The 22,775-nt window shown below is 45.4% G+C and overlaps 1 protein-coding gene and 1 pseudogene across 3 annotated transcripts in view; both read right to left on the reverse strand.

Moving 5' to 3' along the window:
• Window positions 1–857: 857 nt before the first annotated feature.
• The window catches only part of LOC146658104 (GTPase IMAP family member 8-like), a 32,227-nt gene continuing 10,309 nt past the window's right edge, over window positions 858–22,775 (reverse strand). For 2 of the 3 annotated variants that reach the window (XM_085426523.1, XM_085426524.1), the window contains 4 exons: window positions 9,451–9,495; window positions 6,769–7,407; window positions 4,979–6,148; window positions 858–4,888 (listed from right to left, as the gene is read on the reverse strand). In XM_085426523.1, coding sequence (XP_085282649.1) covers window positions 3,333–4,888; window positions 4,979–6,148; window positions 6,769–7,407; window position 9,451 — 3,366 coding nt within the window. In that variant the 5' untranslated portion in view covers window positions 9,452–9,495 and the 3' untranslated portion in view covers window positions 858–3,332. The remainder of the gene's footprint in view (window positions 4,889–4,978; window positions 6,149–6,768; window positions 7,408–9,450; window positions 9,496–22,775) is intronic. The other variant, XM_085426525.1, reaches the window with a different exon arrangement.
• LOC146658105 (uncharacterized) lies at window positions 10,763–21,067 on the reverse strand (annotated as a pseudogene).

Consider the following 22,775-nt stretch of genomic DNA (forward strand, 5'->3'; position numbering starts at 1 on the left):
ACACATAAGCACATATACACATTTTCAATAACCCCATTAACACCTCAAGGATACACAACCTACAAATATATATATATATATAATCACTAATCATGGCAGCACAAGAACAAGCTCTGAGCACAAGATCCATAGAGGCTGGGGTCTATCACACCAGGCAAGACCCCAGGTGCAGGCTGTGTAAAGATGCCCCAGAGACAATCCAGCACATAACAGCAGGGTGCAAGATGCTAGCAGGCAAGGCATACATGGAACGCCATAACCAAGTGGCCGGCATAGTGTACAGGAACATCTGTGCCGAGTATAACCTGGAAGTCCCGAGGTCAAAATGGGAGATGCCCCCAAGGGTGGTGGAGAATGACCGAGCTAAGATCCTGTGGGACTTCCAGATACAGACGGACAAAATGGTGGTGGCTAACCAACCGGACATAGTGGTGGTAGACAAACAGAAGAAGACGGCCGTAGTGATCGATGTAGCGGTTCCGAATGACAGCAATATCAGGAAGAAGGAACACGAGAAGCTGGAGAAATACCAAGGGCTCAGAGAAGAGCTCGAGAGGATGTGGAGGGTGAAGGTAACGGTGGTCCCCGTGGTAATCGGAGCACTAGGTGCGGTGACTCCCAAGCTAGGCGAGTGGCTCCAGCAGATCCCGGGAACAACATCGGAGATCTCTGTCCAGAAGAGCGCAGTCCTGGGAACAGCTAAGATACTGCGCAGGACCCTCAAGCTCCCAGGCCTCTGGTAGAGGACCCGAGCTTGAAGGATAAACCGCCCGCAGGGGTGTGCTGGGTGTTTTATATATATATATATATATATATATATATATATATATATATATATATATATATATATACCCATACCAACATACCATACCATGCAAGCTCCTTTGACTACGATGACCTGGATGACTGAGAACCTTCACAGACATACCATACCATGATTACACTTAATATAAAATTAATATATGCACCATATTACCTTATTTACTTTTCTTTTACTAGATGCACAAAGCATAAGCCTAGAACTTCAGAATCTGTCATTAAATCTTCTGATTTGTCTCATTTAACACCCAAACTAGCGTACGCGTACCCCGAGGGTACGCAAGTGGCTGTAGGGGTACGCGGGTCAGGGTTGGAGTGGGGATCAAAAATTTTAAAAGCCGAAATTTGCGCTAATGCAGTTTTATGTGGCTATCAAATTCATGACTACATACCACCCTCTGGTATATAGTTCAGCAAAAAAATAGCTCTGACAAAATACATGGGCGTGACTCGCCTAAATGACTGACACCTAACAGTTGACATTGCCTCCAAGCATTCAGTGCAGTGCGAAAATGGACAAGTGGTTAACATGAAAAAAAGGCCCTACCACAGAGACACTGACCACAACAACCAATCAGTTCATATCTGAAGATGCATTTTCCAGTGACCGCACAGGTGATCAACAATGTGTTCGTCAGATTTGGATGCTAGCATGGATGTATCTGTGGTTACTAGCCAAGTGGCTAGCATAGCTAGAGCCAGTCATGTGGAAAGTGATGAAGTGTCTGATGCGGAGCGTCAAAGTGGGAGAAAGCAAGACAGCTCGGACTGTAACACAACCTCATCAAAGAAGCGCAAATATGATGACAATTATATTTCGCTGGGGTTCACGTGTATAAATATTGGTGGATTTTCACGGCCACAATGTGTTATTTGTGCAAAAGTATTTTCTCAGAACTCAATGAAACCTTCACTTTTGCGCAGACATTTAGAGACAAATGATCCCCATTTGAAAAATAAATCAAGAGAATATTTTGAGCGACAGCTAAAATCACTTTCAACAAGTAAAACCTGCATTCAAGGGCCAGATATTGTGAATAAAAACAGACTACAAGCATCTTACATGGTCAGTTACAGAGTGGCTAAAAACAACAAACCCCACACTATTGTGGAGGACCTCATTCTCCTTGCAGCTTTAGATATGGTAGGGACAATGTTGGGGGAAAAGGCAAAAAAGACGATAGAGTCCATTCCATCATCAAACAATACTGTCTCACGGCACATTAATGCAATGTCAGAAAATGTTTTACAGCAGCTACTTCTGCGCATACGCCACAGTGAATTTTATGCAATACAGCTAGATTACAGCTAGAGCTCTGGGTAGCTCCCCAGCAGGGTCTAGACTGGGTCTGGAGAGTATTTTAAATTCAGGGAATTTAAAATAGAAAGTAGCTCGTCCACAGAAGGACTGGTAGCTCCCCTTACGATAAGGGTTCAGATCGCGCGAACAGGTGTGAAATGTGTGTGTTTAGTTAGTTTGTTTGCTTGTTTTAATCATTTAAATCATGCTTTTTATTTGTTTTTGTTTCTAATGTCTCTGTAAAGCACTTTGAATCACCTTGTTGTTGAATTGTGCTATACAAATAAATTTGCCTTGCCTTGCCTTGCCTTGCCTAGATGAGTCCACGGATGTGGCTGGCCTGGCGCATCTCCTCGTATATGTGCGCTACATTCATAAAGGAACCATCAAGGAGGACATGCTGTTCTGTAAACCGCTGGAAGAAAGGACAACTGCTGCAGATATTTTTCAACAACTATACTGCAACTAGACTCCGGGTACTCCGGCTTCCTCCCACCGTCCAAAGACATGCAAGTTTGTGGGGATAGGTTAATTGGATAATCCAAATTGTCACTAGGTGTGAATGTGAGTGCAAATGGTTGTCTGTCCCTCTGTGTTGGCCCTGCGACAGACTGGCGACCTGTCCAGGGTGTACCCCGCCTCTCGCCCTATGACAGCTGGGATTGGCTCCAGCACCCCCCGCCACCCTGAAAAGGATAAGCGGTAGCGAATGGATGGATGGATGGATGGATATACTGCAACTATATTCAATGTTCAAGATAAAGTTGAGGCCATGATAAAGAAGTTAAACCTTTGGAAGAACTGCATGGATACAAACAACACTGAAGTCTTTCCCATGCTGCATGATTTTCTGCACTCTAATGATCTCACACTATCAAAAAGTGTAAAGCACGAATGTAACGTGAATGAAAAAAAAAAATCTTCCTCAAGCAGCAGGACAAAGTCTAATGACAAATTAGAAATGCAAAATAGACAGTAACAGATAAACTGAGTGTGGGTGTAGATCTCTGCTTGCCTGATCACAGAGTATATCCGTTTTGTTCTCTTAATGCCACCGTCTGTATTATTAAAGGAAATTAATCAATGAATCATCAATAAAAGAACAAATAACTGTCCAACTTCAAATTGCACCTTTCATTAAAAGTTGAAGTTTCAGGAACTCACACTTATAAAAAATTCATATCACAATCAGTTTATGAATGATGGTAGAACATCACGTGATCTTACAACTATTTTTGTATTTCTGTTGCAGCTCATTCATTTCTTTCTCATGCTCTCTCTTCAGTTCTTCTATTTTGTCCTTTAACTCTTTGACTTTGTGGGTTCCGTGTTCCTCTAAAAGTTTGTATTTCTCCTCTTTGTCTACAATTTGTTTCATATGTTGTTGCCTCAGACAATCAAGTTCCTTGCTGTACTCGTTACTCAGAGCTAAATAGTCGTTGGCATATTTCTTTTGGAATCCATTCAATATTTCAGCTTGCTTTCTGGCCTCTTCCTCATATTTGTTCTTCATAGTCTTTATTTCAGTCCTGAATTGTTTCTCTAATTCTTTTTTCTCTCTATCCTCTTCTTCTTTTCTGGCTTGTTCGTCTTTCTTCTTCTTCTTCTCTAAATCATCCCTTTCTTGCTCATATTCTTCCTGGAGATTCTTTAGTTTTTGTTCCTCCTCTTGGTGTCTCTGTTCTTCTTCCACGTGTCGTTTTTGCCACCAATCTTTCCGTTCCTCCTCCCAAGCTTCAATTTTATCTTTCATCTCTTTTCTGCTGTTTTCCAGTTTTCTGTCAATTGTTTCTTTTTCCAATTTTTCTACCTGGATTTGCTTCTCTAACTCATTCAGTTTACTTGTCCACTCCTGTCTCTGAACTGCTTCCTGCTCTTTCTTCCGTTCATCTTCTTCTTTCATCTTTTCCTCTACTCTCTTTCGTTCTTCACGCTCCCTCCTAATATATTCCTCTTTTTCCTCCAGTTTTTTGGCTTTCAGGTTCATCTCCTTCTCAATTTCTGCTCTCTGTTCCTCCATTTTTACTTTTATTCCTTTCAGTTCTTCCTCGTGTTTTCTTTCCAGCTCCTCTCTCTCTCTCTTCATCTCTTCTTCCTTCTCCTTCAGGATTCGCTCCATTTCCTTCTTTATTGCTGCTTCAGCCTCTTGCAGCATCTCATTGGTGAAGTAGTTTCCTCCATTGTTCTTCACCATGGTGTCAATCTTTGTTATCAGCTCACTAACTTGCGTGCGGTTTTGTTTATCATAGTTATTGAACACATGGTATCTTCCTCCACAGTCAGAGATCAGCTTCTTACAGGAGTCATCACATTTCTGATCAATGTACTCCTCTATGGACAGTTCATCATTTTGCAGTGAATCTCCTCTTGTAAAAAGAACAATTGTGAACTTTCCACAATTTTTTCCAAAGGCTTCCTTTATAAGTTTTAATGTCTCCTTCTCTTCATCTGTGAATCTTCCAACCTGTAACACCAGCAGGAAGACATGTGGTCCTGGAGCCAGAAGACTGACACATTTCACCATCTCCTCCTGAACTTCTTTGTGGGTCAATGTTGTGTCAAACAGACCAGGAGTGTCGACCACAACAACAGGACGACCGTCCACCTCACTCTGTTCTTTTTGACAGTACCTGGTGACTGATGTTTGTCTTGATTCAGCTTTAAACGTTTTTCTTCCTACAATGGTGTTTCCTGAGGAGCTCTTTCCACTGCCAGTCTTCCCTACCAGCACAATCCTAAAAGGCTCTGGGCTCTCCTGCTGAACATCACCTGCAACATCAAATGAGCTCAAGTTACTTCAGAGATTTTCCAATATATACATTAAAAGTTAGGAAACCCATAACATGTCAAAATACTTACAACTGGATGCAGTGTCATTTTTCAGCATCTGGAGCTCTGCTTGTTGCTTGGTGATACATTCTGTTTGCCTATAAATTTTATCTATTTGGGCATATGCAAATGTTTCTAATGTATAGCTGCCTGGTTTATCCTTATTGGTTCTAACATGGTCCACAATCTGCAACAATTCTGGGATCTGCTGTTTGTCCTTGATGTTGAGAACAACTGATCTTTCTCCACAGCTCTCACAGAGCTCCTGGATGTCCTTGCCTTCCTTTACAAAGTTACCAACAGCTGGATCTGTAGGATCTGAGTCCACAGTGAACAGAATCATGGTGAAGTCATTGACTCGAGAGCTGAATGTGTCCTGGATGGTCTTCAACTCTCCCTTGTCTTCATCAGTGAGGGGAGCCACAGGTAGGACCAGGATGAAGGCATGGACACCCTCAGGATCACAGAGGGAGATACACCTGAGTGATTCCTCCATCACTGCCTCCTGAGGTTTTCCATACAAGGCAGGCAGCTCCACCAGGGAAGCCCAACGTCCACACACCTCTCCCTGATGTTTAACACACTCTGATGAGTTGGAGGCTGAATGAAGCTCAGTCTGACCTAAAATGGCCTTGGCTGCTGACATCTTCCCTGCTCCTCTCCTCCCACACAGAACCAGGTTTAAAGATGGTTTGATCAGGTGATTGTATTGGTTTGTCATTTCCTGAATCTTCTGCATTAATGATCCATAGTTATTGTCAGACATGTTGCAGTACCTTCCTCCACATTCTCTGAGGACTTCATTCACAGAGAAACTCGTTTCATTCTCACGTGTGATGACGACCATTGAGTGTTTAAAGGCATTGTGACCAAACAGACTCAGGATGAACTTCAGAGTTTTTCTGTTCTCCTCAGTGAAATCAGAAGGTTTGACCAACAGCAGCAGAACATTTGGTCCAGGATGACAGAGACTCACACAGCTCTTCACTTCTCTTCTCATGTCCTCCTCAGACAGACTGAACAAGTTTGGAGTTTTGACCACTGTCAGTAGTTTTCCTCTCCACTCTCCACAGGAGGCCACGCAGTGAATGATGGGGGATTGTTTCTGGCAGTGAAATCCTTGGTACCCAATGATGAAGTTACCAAGTTTTGTCTTCTTATCCTCACTTTTGCCCAGCAGCACAATCCTGAACGCAGACACTGTGATACAACAACAACACAACAATAACACAAATTAATCTAAAATCACAACATTTGGCTTATATGAGGAGATCTCTTCAGTCCTCGTAATGCTCAGAGAACCTTTAGTGTTACTCATTGATTGACTTGGTCAAATGTGACGTGATTGTCCAAGTCACACTTAAAGATACAAATCCAGTTACCAATGCCGTCAGCAATTATGTTTGTGAATGTGTTAAATATTTAAGCTATTTGCACAACTGTTTGTTTAAAGTCAAAGTTAACTTAAACAAAATTGTGGTGTTACATTCTGAGATTACAAAGTTTAGCTGAATAATTTCTTTATTTTTAGAATTGTCAAGTTTAAACAACAGCTGACCAACGTGCTGCACAAGCTATAAAAATATATACTACACATAACAATTCAAACAGTTGGATGGATGAGCTAAGAAACAGAATGAGCTCTGAGATAATTTTATTTACTGTTGGTTGAAGTTGGTGTTTTTCCAGAAACTTGAGGAGTGATTAGTTTGAATTTATTGGACAGTCCTGTGAAAATGACACATTGCTACGTAACCTATTGATGCATATGTTATATATTCTGTGTATTTCATCCTTGTCAGAAGAGTTTCTCCTCTTACCTGCAGCTTTAACAGCATCAGTGATTGGAGTCTCTGAGTCCTTTTGTTTTTGGTATTGTTGATCTCCTGCTGAAGTCATTGCTGTGTCCTCAAAAGCTTCATAGCTGACATGCTCTCCATTGTTGTCCTTTGTAATTTCCCCCAAATGTGTTAACAGCTCTGGAAGTTCAACGTTGCTCCTCTTCAAGTATCTGCATTTACATTTTTTGATCATTTCATTTAATGCTGGACTCTTCATGAAGTCTTCCACAGAACCTGAGCTCTCCTCTCTGGGTGCTGAGGTCAGTATCAGTGAATGATCAAATGATCGATCATTGTAGCCTTCAAGGACTCTGCAGAGTCTCAGTTTGTGTTCTTCTGTAAAGTTTTCAGGCTGTACAAGCAGCAGGAACACATGAGGTCCAGGAGAAGAGAGTTTTGCACAGTCTTTTATAAACTCTGTCAGATCATGGTGGGAGGTGTTGAGAGGAGGCAGGTAGGGGGTGTTGATGACAGCAATTTTGTTGCCCTCCAGTGGTCCACTAATTCTCACACATGCTTTAGTTTTACTGGTGAACACAGTCTCTCCCAGTAACAGATTTCCCACTTCATTTTTCTCAGTCCAGCTGCTCCCCAGCAGAACAACCCTCAGCTCAGACACTGCGGGAAACACAGAATAGAAAAGCAAAATTAATTGTGTTTCAGTGCTGTTTAAATCCAGAGTTACTTTATTGCTAAGATACTACACCAACAAAATATTATCAACCCAGATATTCCAACAGCAGGTTGACACAGCTCAGTCTGACTCACTGTTTGGAACATAAGGACAAAGTTTGTAACAATACATTTTTTCTCCTCAGTTAAATGCATGTAGTCTAAAGAACTTGGAAAGAAAAGTGTCTGGACTTTTTTGAGTTGCATGAAGACATTTCCCCTCTCACCTGAGAAGCTTGTTCAGTTCTAGGGTCAGATCAAATCAAATCACTTTTATTGTCACATCACATGTGCAGGTACACTGGTGTAGTGCATGCGAGTGAAATTCATGTGTGCGAGCTTCACAGGCAACAGAGGTGACCAAAACTACAATAACATAAGAGCAAGCAAAATATAACAATGGGTAAATCTGAGAATTATATGAATAAATATATGTATAATATAAGAGTGTATGCGCATTACTGAATGTTCATACTAAATATGTATATCTACGTGTGTGTGTGTGTGTGTGTGTGTGTGTGTGTGTGTGTGTGTGTGTGTGTGTGTGTATTTATATATATACATATTTTAAAAAATTAAATAGCATAAACAAAATAAAATATACAGAGGTTGGCAGTTGGAAATGTGCAAAACAAATGGCATTTATATACAGTGTGGAGTATATAAATGCCACCTGTTGAAGCTCTGGTAAGTGAAGCTGAGGTGTCTATGAAGTGTTCAGCAGTCTGATGGCCTGATGGAAAAAGCTGTCTCTCAGTCTGCTGGTATGGGACCGGATGCTGCAGAACCTCCTTCCTGATGGAAGCAGTCTGAATAGTTTAGTGGTGGAGCGTCCCAGATTTAAGTCCTAGGGAAGTCTCCCCCAAGGGGGACAATGGACCACCTGATGATCCTCTACCTAATCCATTGGTTCTTAACCTTGTTGGAGGTACCGAACCCCACCAGTTTCATATGCGCAGTCACTGAACCCCTCTTTAGTGAAAAATAAAATGTGATTTTTTTCAAATTCAAGACATAGATATGTTTTTACTGGTGCACAAAATGAGCCGTGCATGTCACGGTGGAGGCTCTGCCGAACCCCTGAGACCAACTCACCGAACCCCAAGGGTTCGATCGAACCCAGGTTAAGAACCAGGTCCTAATCGCCTGAGCCAAGGTGTGAAACTGGGTGTGGGTCCCAATCAGCCAGAGTTTCGGGTGAGTTCATTGTGAAACCTGGCCCCACCTTATCATGCGAATTCCTGAGGTCAGATGGCCCAGGATGTGAGTGGGCGTTAAGGCGTCTGGGAAGGATCTCAAAACTGGATTATAGATGGCAGAGAGTTGGTGTCGTAAACCCCGCCTCTATTCAAAGATGGTCGCTCACAGTGGACATAGATGCTTCTTTCACTCCTCTTTCAAACCATCTGTCCTCTCTGTCCAAAATGTGAACATTGGCATCCTCAAAGAGTGTCCTTTATCCTTTAGATGCAGATGGACTGCTGAGTCTTGTCCTGTGGAGGTGGCTCTTCTGTGTTGTGCCATGCGCTTGTGAAGTGGCTGTTTGGTCTCTCCAATGTAGAGGTCTGGGCATTCCTCACTGCACTGTACAGCATACACCACGTTGTTAAGTCTGTGTTTTGGCGTTTTGTCTTTGGGATGAACCAGTTTTTGTCTGAGTGTGTTGCTGGGTCTGAAATGCACTGGGATGTCATGCTTGGAGAAAACTCTCCTTAGTTTTTTTTTTTTTTAAAGCAACTTAAAGAAGTCCAGACACTTCTCTTTCCAAGTTCTTTAGACTACCACTGAGAATCTTCACTACAGTGATAAAAAATTTTAGCAACAAAGGACATAGACAATATTTGGTCACTTTTTTGCAGTGTCTTAAAAGTGTGTGATTGCTCTCTTCATTTAAAGTAATGCATATTCTTTGTGTACAGTCTGTTTAATTAATATTCAATTTAATCATGAAATAATTAGCATAATATTTCTGGATTCAGAATGACTCACTGCTGTATGAACAACTGCTCTGAAGGGGCTGGGTCTCCACTGTGACTGTAGGAATAGAAACATGTTGAAACATGAAACCATTGCATCATCATCTAAATGAACAACAGTGGTAGATGTGCCTTTTTTACTTTTGGCTCCATCGGTATTTGGTGACATTGTTGGAATTTTGTACTCCACCATATTTGCACATAAATAAAAAAATCTACTTTAAGATAAACTAGAATAGTCATTGCATACATGTACAATGAGATTATAGACCAACACCCGTGGTACAGAATACTGAAAATGCAAAAGAGACTTAAAGTAAAAGAAGTATAACTTGTTTTTAAAATAAATTATCTCTCATAGTGAGAAACAGGTATATCTAATCAGCACAGGTCATTAAAAGTCATTAAATCATTTTTTAAATTGGTATTCTCATTGAGATCTCTTTTTCCAGAAAAACCTGTGTGCAAAACACATAAAACTATGACAAACTGCTAGACGATAAAAGGGCACATAGTCACGATTACGCCGACGATCAAAATCGTCAACAACTACTTTAATAGTCGACGCGTCGTTTGAAGCTTTGTAAGATCCCAAAAGATGCAGGAATAAGTAGCAGGATTTAAGAGTGTAATAACGGACTGAAACAGAAGATGGCAGCACTGCATGTACAAGGATGCCAGCTGCCGTAAAACCCCGAAGAAGAAGAAACAGTAGCTGTGTCCAAATTTAGGGGCCACATTGTTCGAAGATTTAAAGGATGGGTCAGGTGCAATGTTCCCTCTAAGCTGCGCACCTGCGCATATTTACTGCAGGAAGAAACGGTAAAAACTGCGTTTTATAAGGAAAACGCTCGAAAGCCTGTGATCAAAGACGAAACCAAAAAACCCCTCCCTTTCCTATTGGTGGAAAAATGTACCATGTTGACAAATCAAAAAATGATATGGCAACATGGCATTTAGTTGTTAAGAAACAGGAGGAAGTTTTAGGAGTGACGGCGTGTTTTGAGATGTGAGAGATTTGCAACTTTTAGTGCAAATCTTGTGTAGTTAGTGTGTAGTTAGTGTGTAGTGTAGTCAGTAGTGTTGTTGTGTGTCAGAACAATGAGGCGACTGCTGAGTGTTACAGGTGTTACAGCAGTGACACATCTGCTGCTGTCAGGCCTGCAGGTATCAGGCTGTTGTTCTCCTTCATCTCATAGTGGACAGGAATGATTTTTTGGAGCGGCACAAATAATTTCTGTGGCCTGTTTAGAGACAGTTACTCTCTCCAGGGCCTCCCTAGAGGCTGAGGTTCAGCTCTTAGCTGACTGTGGACCCCTGGAGGCTTAGAAGCCAGCTGAGGACTGCACCCCGGTGTTGGTTTCCACACTGTCACCTGCAGCGTCACCACCATCTGGTCCTGCGACTGCTACGCCGCTGTCCAGTCCACGTCCAGTGCCTAAACATTGCCGGCCTATTTCCAGGTTGCTGGCTGGACATCATTGCCGTAATGGACAGCCTCCTGAATGGTGTTGTTGCTGCCTTCTGCCTGGCCGGCCTCCGGACCCATTTAGTCTCCGTCACTACTGCTGCCTTCTGCAATTTTCTAAAAATTTCTTACACATAAATTCAACAGAAGTCAGTAGCCACGTGCACAAAGCCATCAGAGACACAGTGTCTGCTTTGCGAGTGCTGTAGCAGATATCCATTCACTTGGGCAACTCTGCTATTGAAGTTAAATACCGCTCTCTTGAAAAGTCAACCAACTTTTGACAATTTTGGAGGAAGAAGGGTCCTAATGTAATGTTAATGACCTGCAGTCTATCTGGGTCAGATATAAACCAAGTTTAGGTGCAATTTATTTTCATTGTGCTGACTTTTTACAGTCAGTTACGATAACTCGTACTGCGTGCTAGCTAGCATGACAGAGTTTCTACAGCTGGGTGGGTGCTATGATGTTACTGATAGTGAACTTTATTTTATTTATAAGGTTACTTATTAGAGTTTCCAACCATCATGTAACAAACTGAATCGTCCCGCATTCAGAGAAAATATTACGCGTTTCGTGTTGAGCTGAGAAGGAACACAGTTTGTCCCGAACTTCAGCTACAATGAAAAAGACACAAAGCTGGATTTATTCTGTCTTTACGCTGCAGCTGCCTCTTCTTCTCTCATTCTCCCCCCTCCCTCTCCTGTTTCTACTTTAATCATGAAACTGATCAATGATCAGCTTTTCTCTCTTGTTTATTTATCGCCCACTTTGCGGCAGAAACAGGAAACCAGCAGATGTCGTGCTTAACAACAGCAGCACGTTTAAGCTTGATCAGCTGTTGTTAGAATTTATTTAATATTAATTTCTAGTATAAGCTGATGCTTGCTGGAGCCACAGCTGTATAAGCTGCTGGTCATGATGTCGGTTTGGATATGTGGTGAGAGGGAAACATGAAGATGAAACCAGGAGATGTCCTTACTGAATCATCAGAGCTGAACAGGTGATGGAGAAACAGGTTTACCTTTTAGGTGACATGAATGAGTGAAAGGGACGTTATGAACAGTTTCTGAGCGACAAATAACACCAGGATCCTTTTCTAAGTAGCTGACAGCTGGTAACTGTGCAGGGGCGGATCTAGCAAAGTGTTGCCAGGGGGCAGGTAGGGCATTAACAGGGAGAGGTGGGAACAAAGAAATACTTTTCTTTCTTATCAGCAGTGTGCTCAGTGTTAACAATGGCTAACACTGAGCAGTGCTGATTTTCTAACACTGGAATATTTCTAACATTTTGAGTTATTTTCCAGTGTTAGAAAATCAGCACTGCTCAGTGTTAGCCATTGTTAATCTTCAAAACTGACTAGGTTACTTTTAAACATATAACACTGTCAAAAGTGATAATTTAACACTCAACAGTGTTGTATTTAACACTCAGAGTTGTGGACCCATATAGACACTCTCTAGTGTTAATTTAACACTGGAGATTTTGCTGTGTACATAGCTGATTATTAGAGATAAGTTGATCATATTTAAGATCGAAGCATTAATTAATGGTACTAAAAGTAGCTGTAGATAATATTACATCTATCGGATGATTATTGGTAAATTTTTTGTCTAATGATTAAAATGTTATTTGTGAAGAAGTTCATGAAGTCATTACTAGTTAACGTTAAAGGGATGGTTGGCTCAACAGAGCTCTGACTGTTTGTCAGCCTGGCTACAGAGCTGAAGAGAAACCTGGGGTTGTTCTTATTTTCTTCAATCAGTGATGAATAGTAAGATGTTCTGGCTTTGTGGAGGGCTTTCTTATGAAGCAACAAATTATTTCTCCAGGCTAAATGATGATCCTCTAAATTTGTGACACGCCATTTCCTCTCCAGCTTACGAGTCATCTGCTTTAGGGTACGTGTTTGAGAATTATACCACGGAGTCAGGCACTTCTGATTTGAGGCCTTAGTTTTCACTGGAGCTACAGTATCCAGAGTCGTACGTAGTGAGGAGGCAAAATTATTAACAAGATAATCGACCTCTGTTGGAGTAGCGTTCAGATAGCTGCTCTGCTCTGTGTTGGTACAGGGCATTGAAGAAGATAACAGTGGGTGGATTATATTCTTAAACTTAGTTACAGCACTTTCAGAAAGACATCTACTGTGATAAAGTCTACTCTCCACTGCTGTGTAATCAATTATTGTAAATGTAAATGTTATCAGGAAATGATCAGACAGGAGAGGGTTTTCAGGAAACACTGTTAAATGTTCAGTTTCTATGCCATATGTTAAAACAAGATCTAGAGTGTGATTAAAGTGGTGGGTGGGTTCTTTTACATTTTGAGAGAAACCAATAGTCTAATAACAGATTAAATGCCATGTTTAGGCTGTCATTTTTAGCATCTACATGGATGTTAAAATCACCCACAATAATTATTTTATCTGAGCTCAGAACTAAATCTGTCACGGCGGTGGAACGGACTCAGGCGCAGACTGAGGTAGCACAGTTCAACGATACTTTATTAATTACACTGGTGCGCTATATACACGTGAAGGGGGGGGGGGGGGGGGGGGGGGGGGGAACACCAGGGTCCCGGGGATCAATTGGCTGGGGAGACACACTTCCTCGCACTCACTCTGCTCCTCGTTCAAACAGTCTCCACACAAGCAGCTCAGCTCACTCTCCTACTCACGGGGTCCAGGAGTCACAAAAGGGCTGATCCAGGTAAACCTGTTTACACAGACGAGGGTAAGTCGAAGGCAAACACAGGAACAGTAGAGTCACAAGGAAGCCAGGCAATACTAACGAGAGTTATTCAATATTCCAGCGACAAACAGCTCAGAGCCCCAGCCTTAAGAGCCAGAGAACTGCAATCTGCTCGAGATCAGCTGCAGGTGCGTGGGCCAAGGGCAGGAGCCCAATCAGAGCTCCGCCCAGGCAGACAGGTAGGAGAGACAGAGTGAGAGAAAAACAACAAACACTTGTGGCCACACTGGGCTGGCCGGGGAGGCACAGGGACCATGACAGTACCCCCCCCCCCCCCCCTCAACGGGAGCCCCCCGGCGACCCACCAGGCTTACCCGGGTGCAGGCGGAAGTCACGGAGCAGGTCCCTACCCACGATAGCTGACCGGGGCACCCAGGAACGTTCCTCTGGCCCGTAGCCCTCCCAGTCAACCAGGTACTGAAAACCCCGACCCCGGCGGCGGGAGTCCATGATGCGCGAGACGGCGTAAACCAGCTGGCCACCCACGAGCCGGGGGGGCGGCGGGGGCCTGGAAGGAGGGCACAACGGGCTGGAGACCACCGGCTTGACCTGAGAGACATGGAACACATCATGAATACGCATATTGCGTGGCAGCGCCAAGCGGACGGATGCAGGGTTGATCACAGCACAGACTTCAAACGGGCCGATGAAGTTGGGGGTGAGCTTCCTGGATTCGGCACGTAAGGGCACGAAGCGAGTGGAGAGCCATACCTTCTGCCCCACCACATACTCAGGGGCGGCTGTCCGGTGGCGATCCGCGAGTGCCTTATTCCGTTCCTTCGTCCGGAGTAAAGCCACCCGAGTGGCCCGCCAGGCCCTGCGACACCTGCGGAGGTGATGTTGGACAGACGGAACAGTATGCTCACCTTCAACCATGGGAAACAGAGGTGGTTGGTATCCCAGAGACGCCTCGAAGGGTGACACACCGGTAGCAGAGGACGTGTGACTGTTGTGAGCATACTCTATCCACGGCAGGTGTTCACTCCAGATGGCCTGGTTATGGGAGGCGACACAGCGGAGGGCGGCCTCCAACTCCTGGTTGATGCGCTCCGTTTGGCCGTTGCTTTGCGGGTGGAAGCCAGAGGAGAGGCTCACCTTGGCACCTATGGCAGAGCAGAACTCCCTCCACACCCGCGACGTGAACTGAGGGCCCCGGTCCGAGACAACGTCCTCAGGGATGCCATGGAGCCGAAAAACGTGCGTGGTGAGGAGTCGGGCAGTGTCCAAGGCTGTGGGGAGCTTAGGAAGCGCAATGAAATGGGTAGCTTTGGAGAAACGGTCAACGATGGTCAATATTGTAGTGTTACCTGCAGATGGTGGCAGACCAGTGACAAAATCCAGAGAGATGTGGGACCAGGGTCGGCTGGGTGTGGAGAGTGGCTGCAGACATCCAGACGGATGTTGATTGGAGTGCTTATTTCGAGCACAAGTGGTGCAGGCGGTGACGTACTCCCGTGAGTCTTTAATGAGGGCGGGCCACCAGAAATACCTGCGCAGAAATGCAGTGGTGCGGTGAACTCCTGGATGGCAGGAAAAACGGGCCGTGTGAGCCCACTGGAGCACCCGGGACCGGACAGCCGCCGGAACAAAGAGTCGATCAGGGGGGCCCGTGCCAGGATCAGGGTCAGTTTCTTGTGCCTCCCGGATGAGCTCTTCGATCTCCCACGTAACTGCTCCAATAACGCAGGAAGTAGGCAGAACAGATCCAGGGTCGGACTCCTCTCCGACTGGGGCGTATTGCCGGGAAAGAGCGTCTGGCTTAACATTACGGGAGCCTGGCCTGTAAGTGATGGTGAAATGAAACCGGGTGAAAAACAAAGCCCACCTGGCCTGCCGTGAGTTGAGCCGTTTCGCCGAGCGGATGTATTCGAGATTTTTATGATCGTCCATACAATGAACGGCTGTGCAGCTCCCTCCAGCCAGTGCCTCCACTGCTCCAGAGCCAGCTTTACGGCCAGAAGTTCGCGGTCTCCGATGTCATAATTCCTCTCAGCTGGGGAAAGACAACGAGAGAATAAAGCACAGGGGTGGAGCTTACCCTCGAACCGTTGGGAGAGCACGGCCCCTACTCCAGACTCCGATGCATCCACCTCCACAATGAACTGCAGGGAGAGGTCAGGCTGACGAAGGATCGGGGCGGTGGCGAACCGTTCCTTGAGGCGAGAGAAGGCTTCCTGAGCCAGCTGGTCCCAGTGGAATGGCACCTTGGGTGACGTTAACCTAGAGAGAGGCAGAGCCACTTTACTAAAATCCCTGATGAAACGCCTGTAGAAGTTAGCAAACCCCAGAAAGCGCTGAAGCTGCCGGCGATCGGGTGGTCTGGGCCAGTCCAACACTGCCTGAACTTTTGCCGGGTCAGGTTTCAAGTCCCCTCTGGTGATGATGTAGCCCAGAAACGCCACTGAATCCATGTGGAAGTCACATTTCTCTCCTTTAACAAAGAGCCTATTCTCCAGCAGGCGCTGCAGGATCTGCCTTACATGGACCTCATGTTCCGCTTTAGATTTGGAGAAGATGAGAATGTCATCTAAGTAGACAAAAGCACATCGGTTAATAAAGTCTCTGAGAACATCGTTAACAAGAGCCTGGAACACGGCTGGGGCGTTGGTCAGGCCGAACGGCATCACAAGGTACTCGAAATGGCCTAGGTGAGTATTGAAGGCCGTTTTCCACTCATCCCCTTCACGGATTCTCACCAGATGGTAGGCGTTGCGCAGGTCCAACTTACTGAAGATAGTGGCACCCTGAAGTAACTCAAAAGCAGAAGAAAGAAGGGGCAGAGGATACTTGTTACGAACGGTGATTTTGTTAAGCCCGCGATAGTCGATACAGGGGCGAAGGGTCTTGTCTTTCTTAGCAACAAAGAAAAACCCCGCTCCCACTGGGGAGGACGACGGCCGAATGATGCCTGCAGCGAGAGACTCAGCAATGTAATTCTCCATAGACTCCCTCTCTGGCTGAGAAATGCTGTACAAACGACCAGAGGGAAGCGGAGCCCCAGGCAGGAGATCAATCGCACAGTCATACGGTCTATGAGGGGGAAGTGAACGTGCCCCATCTTTACTAAACACTTCAGCCAAATCATGATAAACACGCGGGACCGAGGTCAAATCCGGAGGCTCAACCGGCTGGTCAGGCCCTGGAGATGTGGTAGGAGCGGGTGCAGCTTGGAGACAGTTCATGTAGCAGTCAATGCTCCACCCGGTTACTCTCTCTTTCTTCCAATCGATGTGCGGATTGTGTTGGAGCAGCCATGGATAACCCAATACAAGGGGGGTGCGCGGTGCTTGAAACACGAAAAGCTCGATGCGCTCTGAGTGGTTACCCGAGAGAGTAAGAGACAGGGGTTCTGTGATTTGGGTTATGTCCGACAAGCGTTGCCCAGACAGGGCTGTGACAGCAAGTGGATCGGGTAGGGCGTGTAGTGTGACGTTTAGCTTTTTCGCCAGAGCTGCGTCAATGAAACTCTGCTCAGCACCTGAATCCACTAGAGCTTGAAGAGAGTGGGTAACATTCTTAATGGTGAGTTTTGCAGGTAACATAAGCCGGGGGAGAGAACTTTTAGTAGTTATATCGCCCACCAGTATTCTCTCAACTACTGGCGAGCGCGCCCTTTTGCCCGTGCGCGGCATGAAGAGGCAAAATGGCCCTGACGGCCGCAATATAGACACTCACCGGCAGCCATACGCCGTTGACGTTCTGCGGGTGAGAGCTGCGATCGTCCAAGTTGCATGGGCTGCTCCTCCTCCTCAACCTCGCCGTGCTCGAGTGTCGCTCCAGGCCCCGGTGAGGCGTCCCTCGGTGGCCGAGGCTGAGCGAAGCGACGTTGCGTGCTTCGCCGTGCACGCAGGCGATCGTCTATTCGGATGCATAGGGACATGATCGCACCTAAAGAGGAGGGTAACTCACGCACCATCAGTTCATCTTTAATCTCCTCACTCACATTGTTTAGCAGTGCCGTCTTTAATGCTTCCTGCCCCCACCCCGCTTGCGTCGCTAGTGTCCAAAAGTCAACTGAAAAATCTGCCATGCTCCGCTTACCTTGCTTCAGGTTCATGAGGCGGAGCCCAGCCGCCGCAGCAGTGGAGCTTTTATCAAAAACACTCCGAAACAGAGACAAAAAATCATCATAAGTAATTTCGGGACTAGCGCTCAGCACGGCTTGTGCCCAGGTCAGCGCACGATCTCGTAGCAACTGAACAAAATATGAGATCTTACTCCCGTCATTAGAGAAGGCATGAGGCCGCTGGCGAAACTGGAGAGCGCACTGCATAAGGAAACCCGCACACTTCCCTACATCCCCTGAAAACAGCTCAGGTGTGGGGAGATGAAACTCACACACAGCCGGGACCGGAACCGGTGAGGCAGCACTTACTGCGGAGCTTGATGACGCCTGGGCGGGTTCGCTGGTAGGGGAGGGTTCCGGCAATGGAGTGCGCTGAGCAGCTGCTAGAGTTAAGGCAGCGACATTCTCACCGAGGTGAACAAGCATTCGCTCGTGGCGTTGTAAGATTGCTTCCAGCGTGACCGGGGCGGAGGGAGACGGGGAGGAAGCAGAATCTGCTGAGTCCATGGTGGCTGGAATATTCTGTCACGGCGGTGGAACGGACTCAGGCGCAGACTGAGGTAGCACAGTTCAACGATACTTTATTAATTACATTATACACGTGAAAGGGGGGGGGGGGGAAACACCAGGGTCCCGGGGATCAATTGGCTGGGGAGACACACTTCATCGCACTTGCTCTGCTCCTCGTTCAAACAGTCTCCACACAAGCAGCTCAGCTCACTCTCCTACTCACGGGGTCCAGGAGTCACAAAAGGCCTGATCCAGGTAAACCTGTTTACACAGACGAGGGTAAGTCGAAGGCAAACACGGGAACAGTAGAGTCGCAAGGAAGCCAGGCAATACTAACGAGAGTTATTCAATATTCCAGCGACGAACAGCTCAGAGCCCCAGCCTTAAGAGCCAGAGAACTGCAATCTGCTCGAGATCAGCTGCAGGTGCGTGGGCCAAGGGCAGGAGCCCAATCAGAGCTCCGCCCAGGCAGACAGGTAGGAGAGACAGAGTGAGAGGAAAAACAACAAACACTTGTGGCCACACTGGGCTGGCCGGGGAGGCACAGGGACCATGACAAAATCAGATATAAAGTCTGAGAAATCAGACAGAAACTCTGTGTAAGGCCCAGGTGGACGATAGATGATAACAAATAAGACTGGTTTCTGAGTTTTACAGCTGGGGTGGACGAGGCGAAGCATCAGACTTTCAAATGAACTAAAAGTCTGTCTGGGTCTTTGGTTGATTAATAGGCTGGTGTGAAAAATTGCTGCCACACCTCCCCCTCGGCCTGTGCTTCGAGGTTTCTGGTAGTTAGAATGACTCGGGGGTGTTGATTCATTTAAACTAACATAATCATCTTGCTGCAACCAGGTTTCTGTAAGGCAGAGTAAATCAATTTGTTGATCAATTATTAAGTCATGTACTAATTAATAATCCACATTTCACTGTTTTACTCTTTGGTTCAGATGTGGATACTGTATTGTTCTTTCTTTGTGATTGTTTATGCTTAAGTTGTTTGTTGCTGGTTTTTAGTTTGTTTTTTGTCTTTTTGGAAGCTGACACAGTCTCTATGGAGATGGGTTTTTGGGGGGGTAGCAGGGGGAGAGAAGCTGCAGAGAGGCGTGTAAGACTGCAACTCTGCTTCCTGGTCCCAACTCTGGATAGTCATATTTTGGGGGGTTTAATAAATTTGCCCATATTTCTAGAAATGAGAGCTGCTCCATCCAAAGTGGGATGGATGCCATCTCTCCTAACAAGACCAGGTTTCCTCCAGAAGGTTTGCCAATTATCTTTGAAGCCCACATCGTTTCTGGGACACCACTCAGACAGCCAGAAATTTAAGGAGAACATGCGGCTAAACATGTCACTCCTTGTCTGATTCGGGAGGGGCCCAGAGAAAACTACAGAGTCCGACATTGTTTTGGCAAAGTTGCACACCGATTCAATATTGATTTTAGTGACCTCCGATTGGCGTAACCGGGTGTCATTACTGCCGACGTGAATTATGATTTTACTGAATTTACGTTTACCCTTAGCCAGCAGTTTTAAATTTCCTTCAATGTCGCCTGCTCTGGCCCCTGGAAGACAATTGACTATGGTTGCCGGTGTCTCTAGCTTCACATGTCTGAGAACAGAATCACCAATTACCAGAGTTTGACCTACGGCGGGTGTGTCGGCGAGTGGGGAAAAACGGTTAGACACATGAACAGGTTGGTGGTGTACCTGGGGCTTCTGTTTAGGACTATGCTTCCTCCTCACCATCACCCAGCCGCCCTCTTTCCCCAGCTGCTTGGGGTCTGCCAGGGAACAGCTAGCTATCTTTGGCTACAGGGGCCTGGCTAGCTACGAGTGAATGAAGGGTGGGAAGCCAAGTCTCCAATTCAGTAATCCTGGCCTCCAGAGCTGCAAATATGCTACATTTGTTACAGGTATCATTACTGCTAAAGGAGGCCGAGGAGTAACTAAACATCTGACACAATGAGCAGGAAAGTGCAGGAGGGACAGGTGAAATAGCCATGGTGCTAACGAGTCGCTTACGAGCTAAGCTAAGCTAGCGAAACAGTAAAGAGACAGTGAGTGAATACTTTGGCTATAAATTAGGTAGTGAGTACACAGAAAGTGTGCTTTGTATGAAGCACGTGAAGATTATACTATGAAAAAGGAATGTATTTTAAAGTTGTTAATTAAATTGCTAAGGAAATAAGCTACTCAGAAACACCACTGTGTTTGAGCAGGAACAGAAAGTGAGACTACCACAGAGCGAGCGAGTGACAGCGCCACCAAGAGTCAGGAGTCAATGTGCTAAAGCATTCCCATTCTGTGCTGTACTGACCGCAGGTTCAGCCTCCGCCTTCTCTTTCGACTTAGTTGTAGACATACAACTGCTTACCTCACTCCACACAAAAGCCGTAGCGTCCGCGGGAGAAAACCGGCACAGCCACGTTTAGCACCTGCTGCCCGCTAATATCCTCCCCGCTATCATCCACAGCGGGTCACGCTGCAAGCTGTCTGTGAGGACACATTATTTTCTTATGACCCACATCCCCACACTCAAAACATTTCATGTTCCCGGAACTAGCATACACCATGTAGAACCGTTCTTCATGTTTTACACAGAAGGAGACATCCAGTGTCTGTGTGGGGGGAGTCTAAAAACATGAACACTTGCCTCCGAAGGGACTGAACATGCTTTCACTTGGCGTCCTTACAGCCCAGACTCACCGTCCTCCAGCCACTTGCAAATTTCCCAAAACCGCTTCAGTTCTTGCTCCAAAGCCACATTGGGAATAAACGGAGGCGCCCCCGACACAGTGATCCAAGTGGAGGGCACTGCGAGGGGTGAAACCTGCATAAATTCCTCATTTAAATACAGGCCACTCTCTATAAGCTGATTGACAGACCCCTGCTCTTTCAAGAATATGATAACCGCTTTATTCATACGTGAAGCGTATGAAATGTTTCCATGTCCCACCTGCTCACCTACAGCCAACAACAACTGCTCGACAGTAGTGCTTGGCTGCGGCAAAACCCTGACTCCATGCTTCAAAGACAGGGATAGCATCCCACTCCCTGTCAAACTGAAAAACAAACTACACAATCACAGACAGCTATGAAACTATCATACATAAACACAGCGAGAAAACGGAAAAAAAAGCATTTAATGAAAAACTTACACACTCTCACTCAAACACACCAAACTCACCACCATCAAACTCCCAGCATGCAGTGCGAGAGAGAGAGAGACAGGAAGGGAGGAAGAAGAAAAAAAAACACAGCTCACAATAAGGAGCCGGCTCCCATTGTTCACTTCCAGTGTTGCCAACTTGGTGACTTTATCGCTATATTTAGCAAGTTTTCAGACCCCCTTAGTGACTTTTTTCCCAAAAAGCAACTAGCGACAAATCTGGCAACTTTTTCTGGTGTTATTGGAGACTTATTTCGACTTCGAGTTATTTCTTACTCTCAACAAGCACCGGGTGCTTCCGTGGGCAGCTCGCCCGTGCCATGCGCTCAGAGGCATCAGATACTCTTCACACAGCAGTCGCCCCAAGCAGGAGCAGGAGGTTTTCCCCCTTACGCGCCCAAACTGCAAATGAATCTCAGACGAGCGAAGCCACTGCCACTGGTGGTTCCATCACACTGTGGGGCTGTGTGGCCAGTGCAGGGACTGGGAATCTTGTCAAAGTTGAGGGACACATGGATTTCGCTCAATATCAGCAGATTCTGGGGACCAATGTCCAGGAATCAGTGACAAAGCTGAAGCTGCGCCGGGGCTGGATCTTTCAACAAGACAACGACCCGAAACACTGCTGAAAATCCACTAAGGCATTCATGCAGAAGAACAAGTACAACGTCCTGGAATGGCCATCTCAGTCCCCAAACCTGAATATTATTGAAAACATGTGGTGTTAGTTAAAAAGAGCTGTCTATGCTCGGAAGCCATCAAACCTGAATGAACTAGAGATGTTTTGTAAAGAGGAATGGTCCAAAATACCTTCAAAGACAAACAAGACTCTTATTGGAACCTACTTAGAGGCTGTAATTTCTGCAAAAGGCGGATCTACTAAATATTGATTTGATTTCTTTTTTTGTGGAGCCCAAACGTATGCACCTGCCTGATTTTGTTTAAACAATTACTGCACACTTTCTGTAAATCCAATAAACTTCATTTCACTTCTCAAATATCACTGTGTGTGTCTCCTATATAATATATTTAACTGACATTTTTTATTGTAACAACCAACGATTTATACAGGAAAATAATGACTATTAACAAGGTTGCCCAAATTTTTGCACTCCACTATATATCCAATTTCGACTGATGCTGTCTGGTAAGTCTTGCTATGTCCATTTTGATTGTTAAGAGTTAAAAATGTTCTTCTTTTACTGTTGCTTTTTTTGGATCACAAGGTTTAAAAGTACTTAAAAACACACACACAAAAAGTAACTCCGCCAAAGTGCCTATTTCGGATCACTTTTGCCACAACCAAGTCTGGATAAAGGATAAATTGTGACATTAAAAAAACAGTAATTGCTGAAATAATTAATTTGTAGATGTA

This window comes from Rhamphochromis longiceps, linkage group LG12 (assembly GCF_057381845.1).
Source record: "Rhamphochromis longiceps isolate RC_006_pf linkage group LG12, R_longiceps_female_GT1.1, whole genome shotgun sequence".
Lineage (NCBI taxonomy): Eukaryota > Metazoa > Chordata > Actinopteri > Cichliformes > Cichlidae > Rhamphochromis > Rhamphochromis longiceps.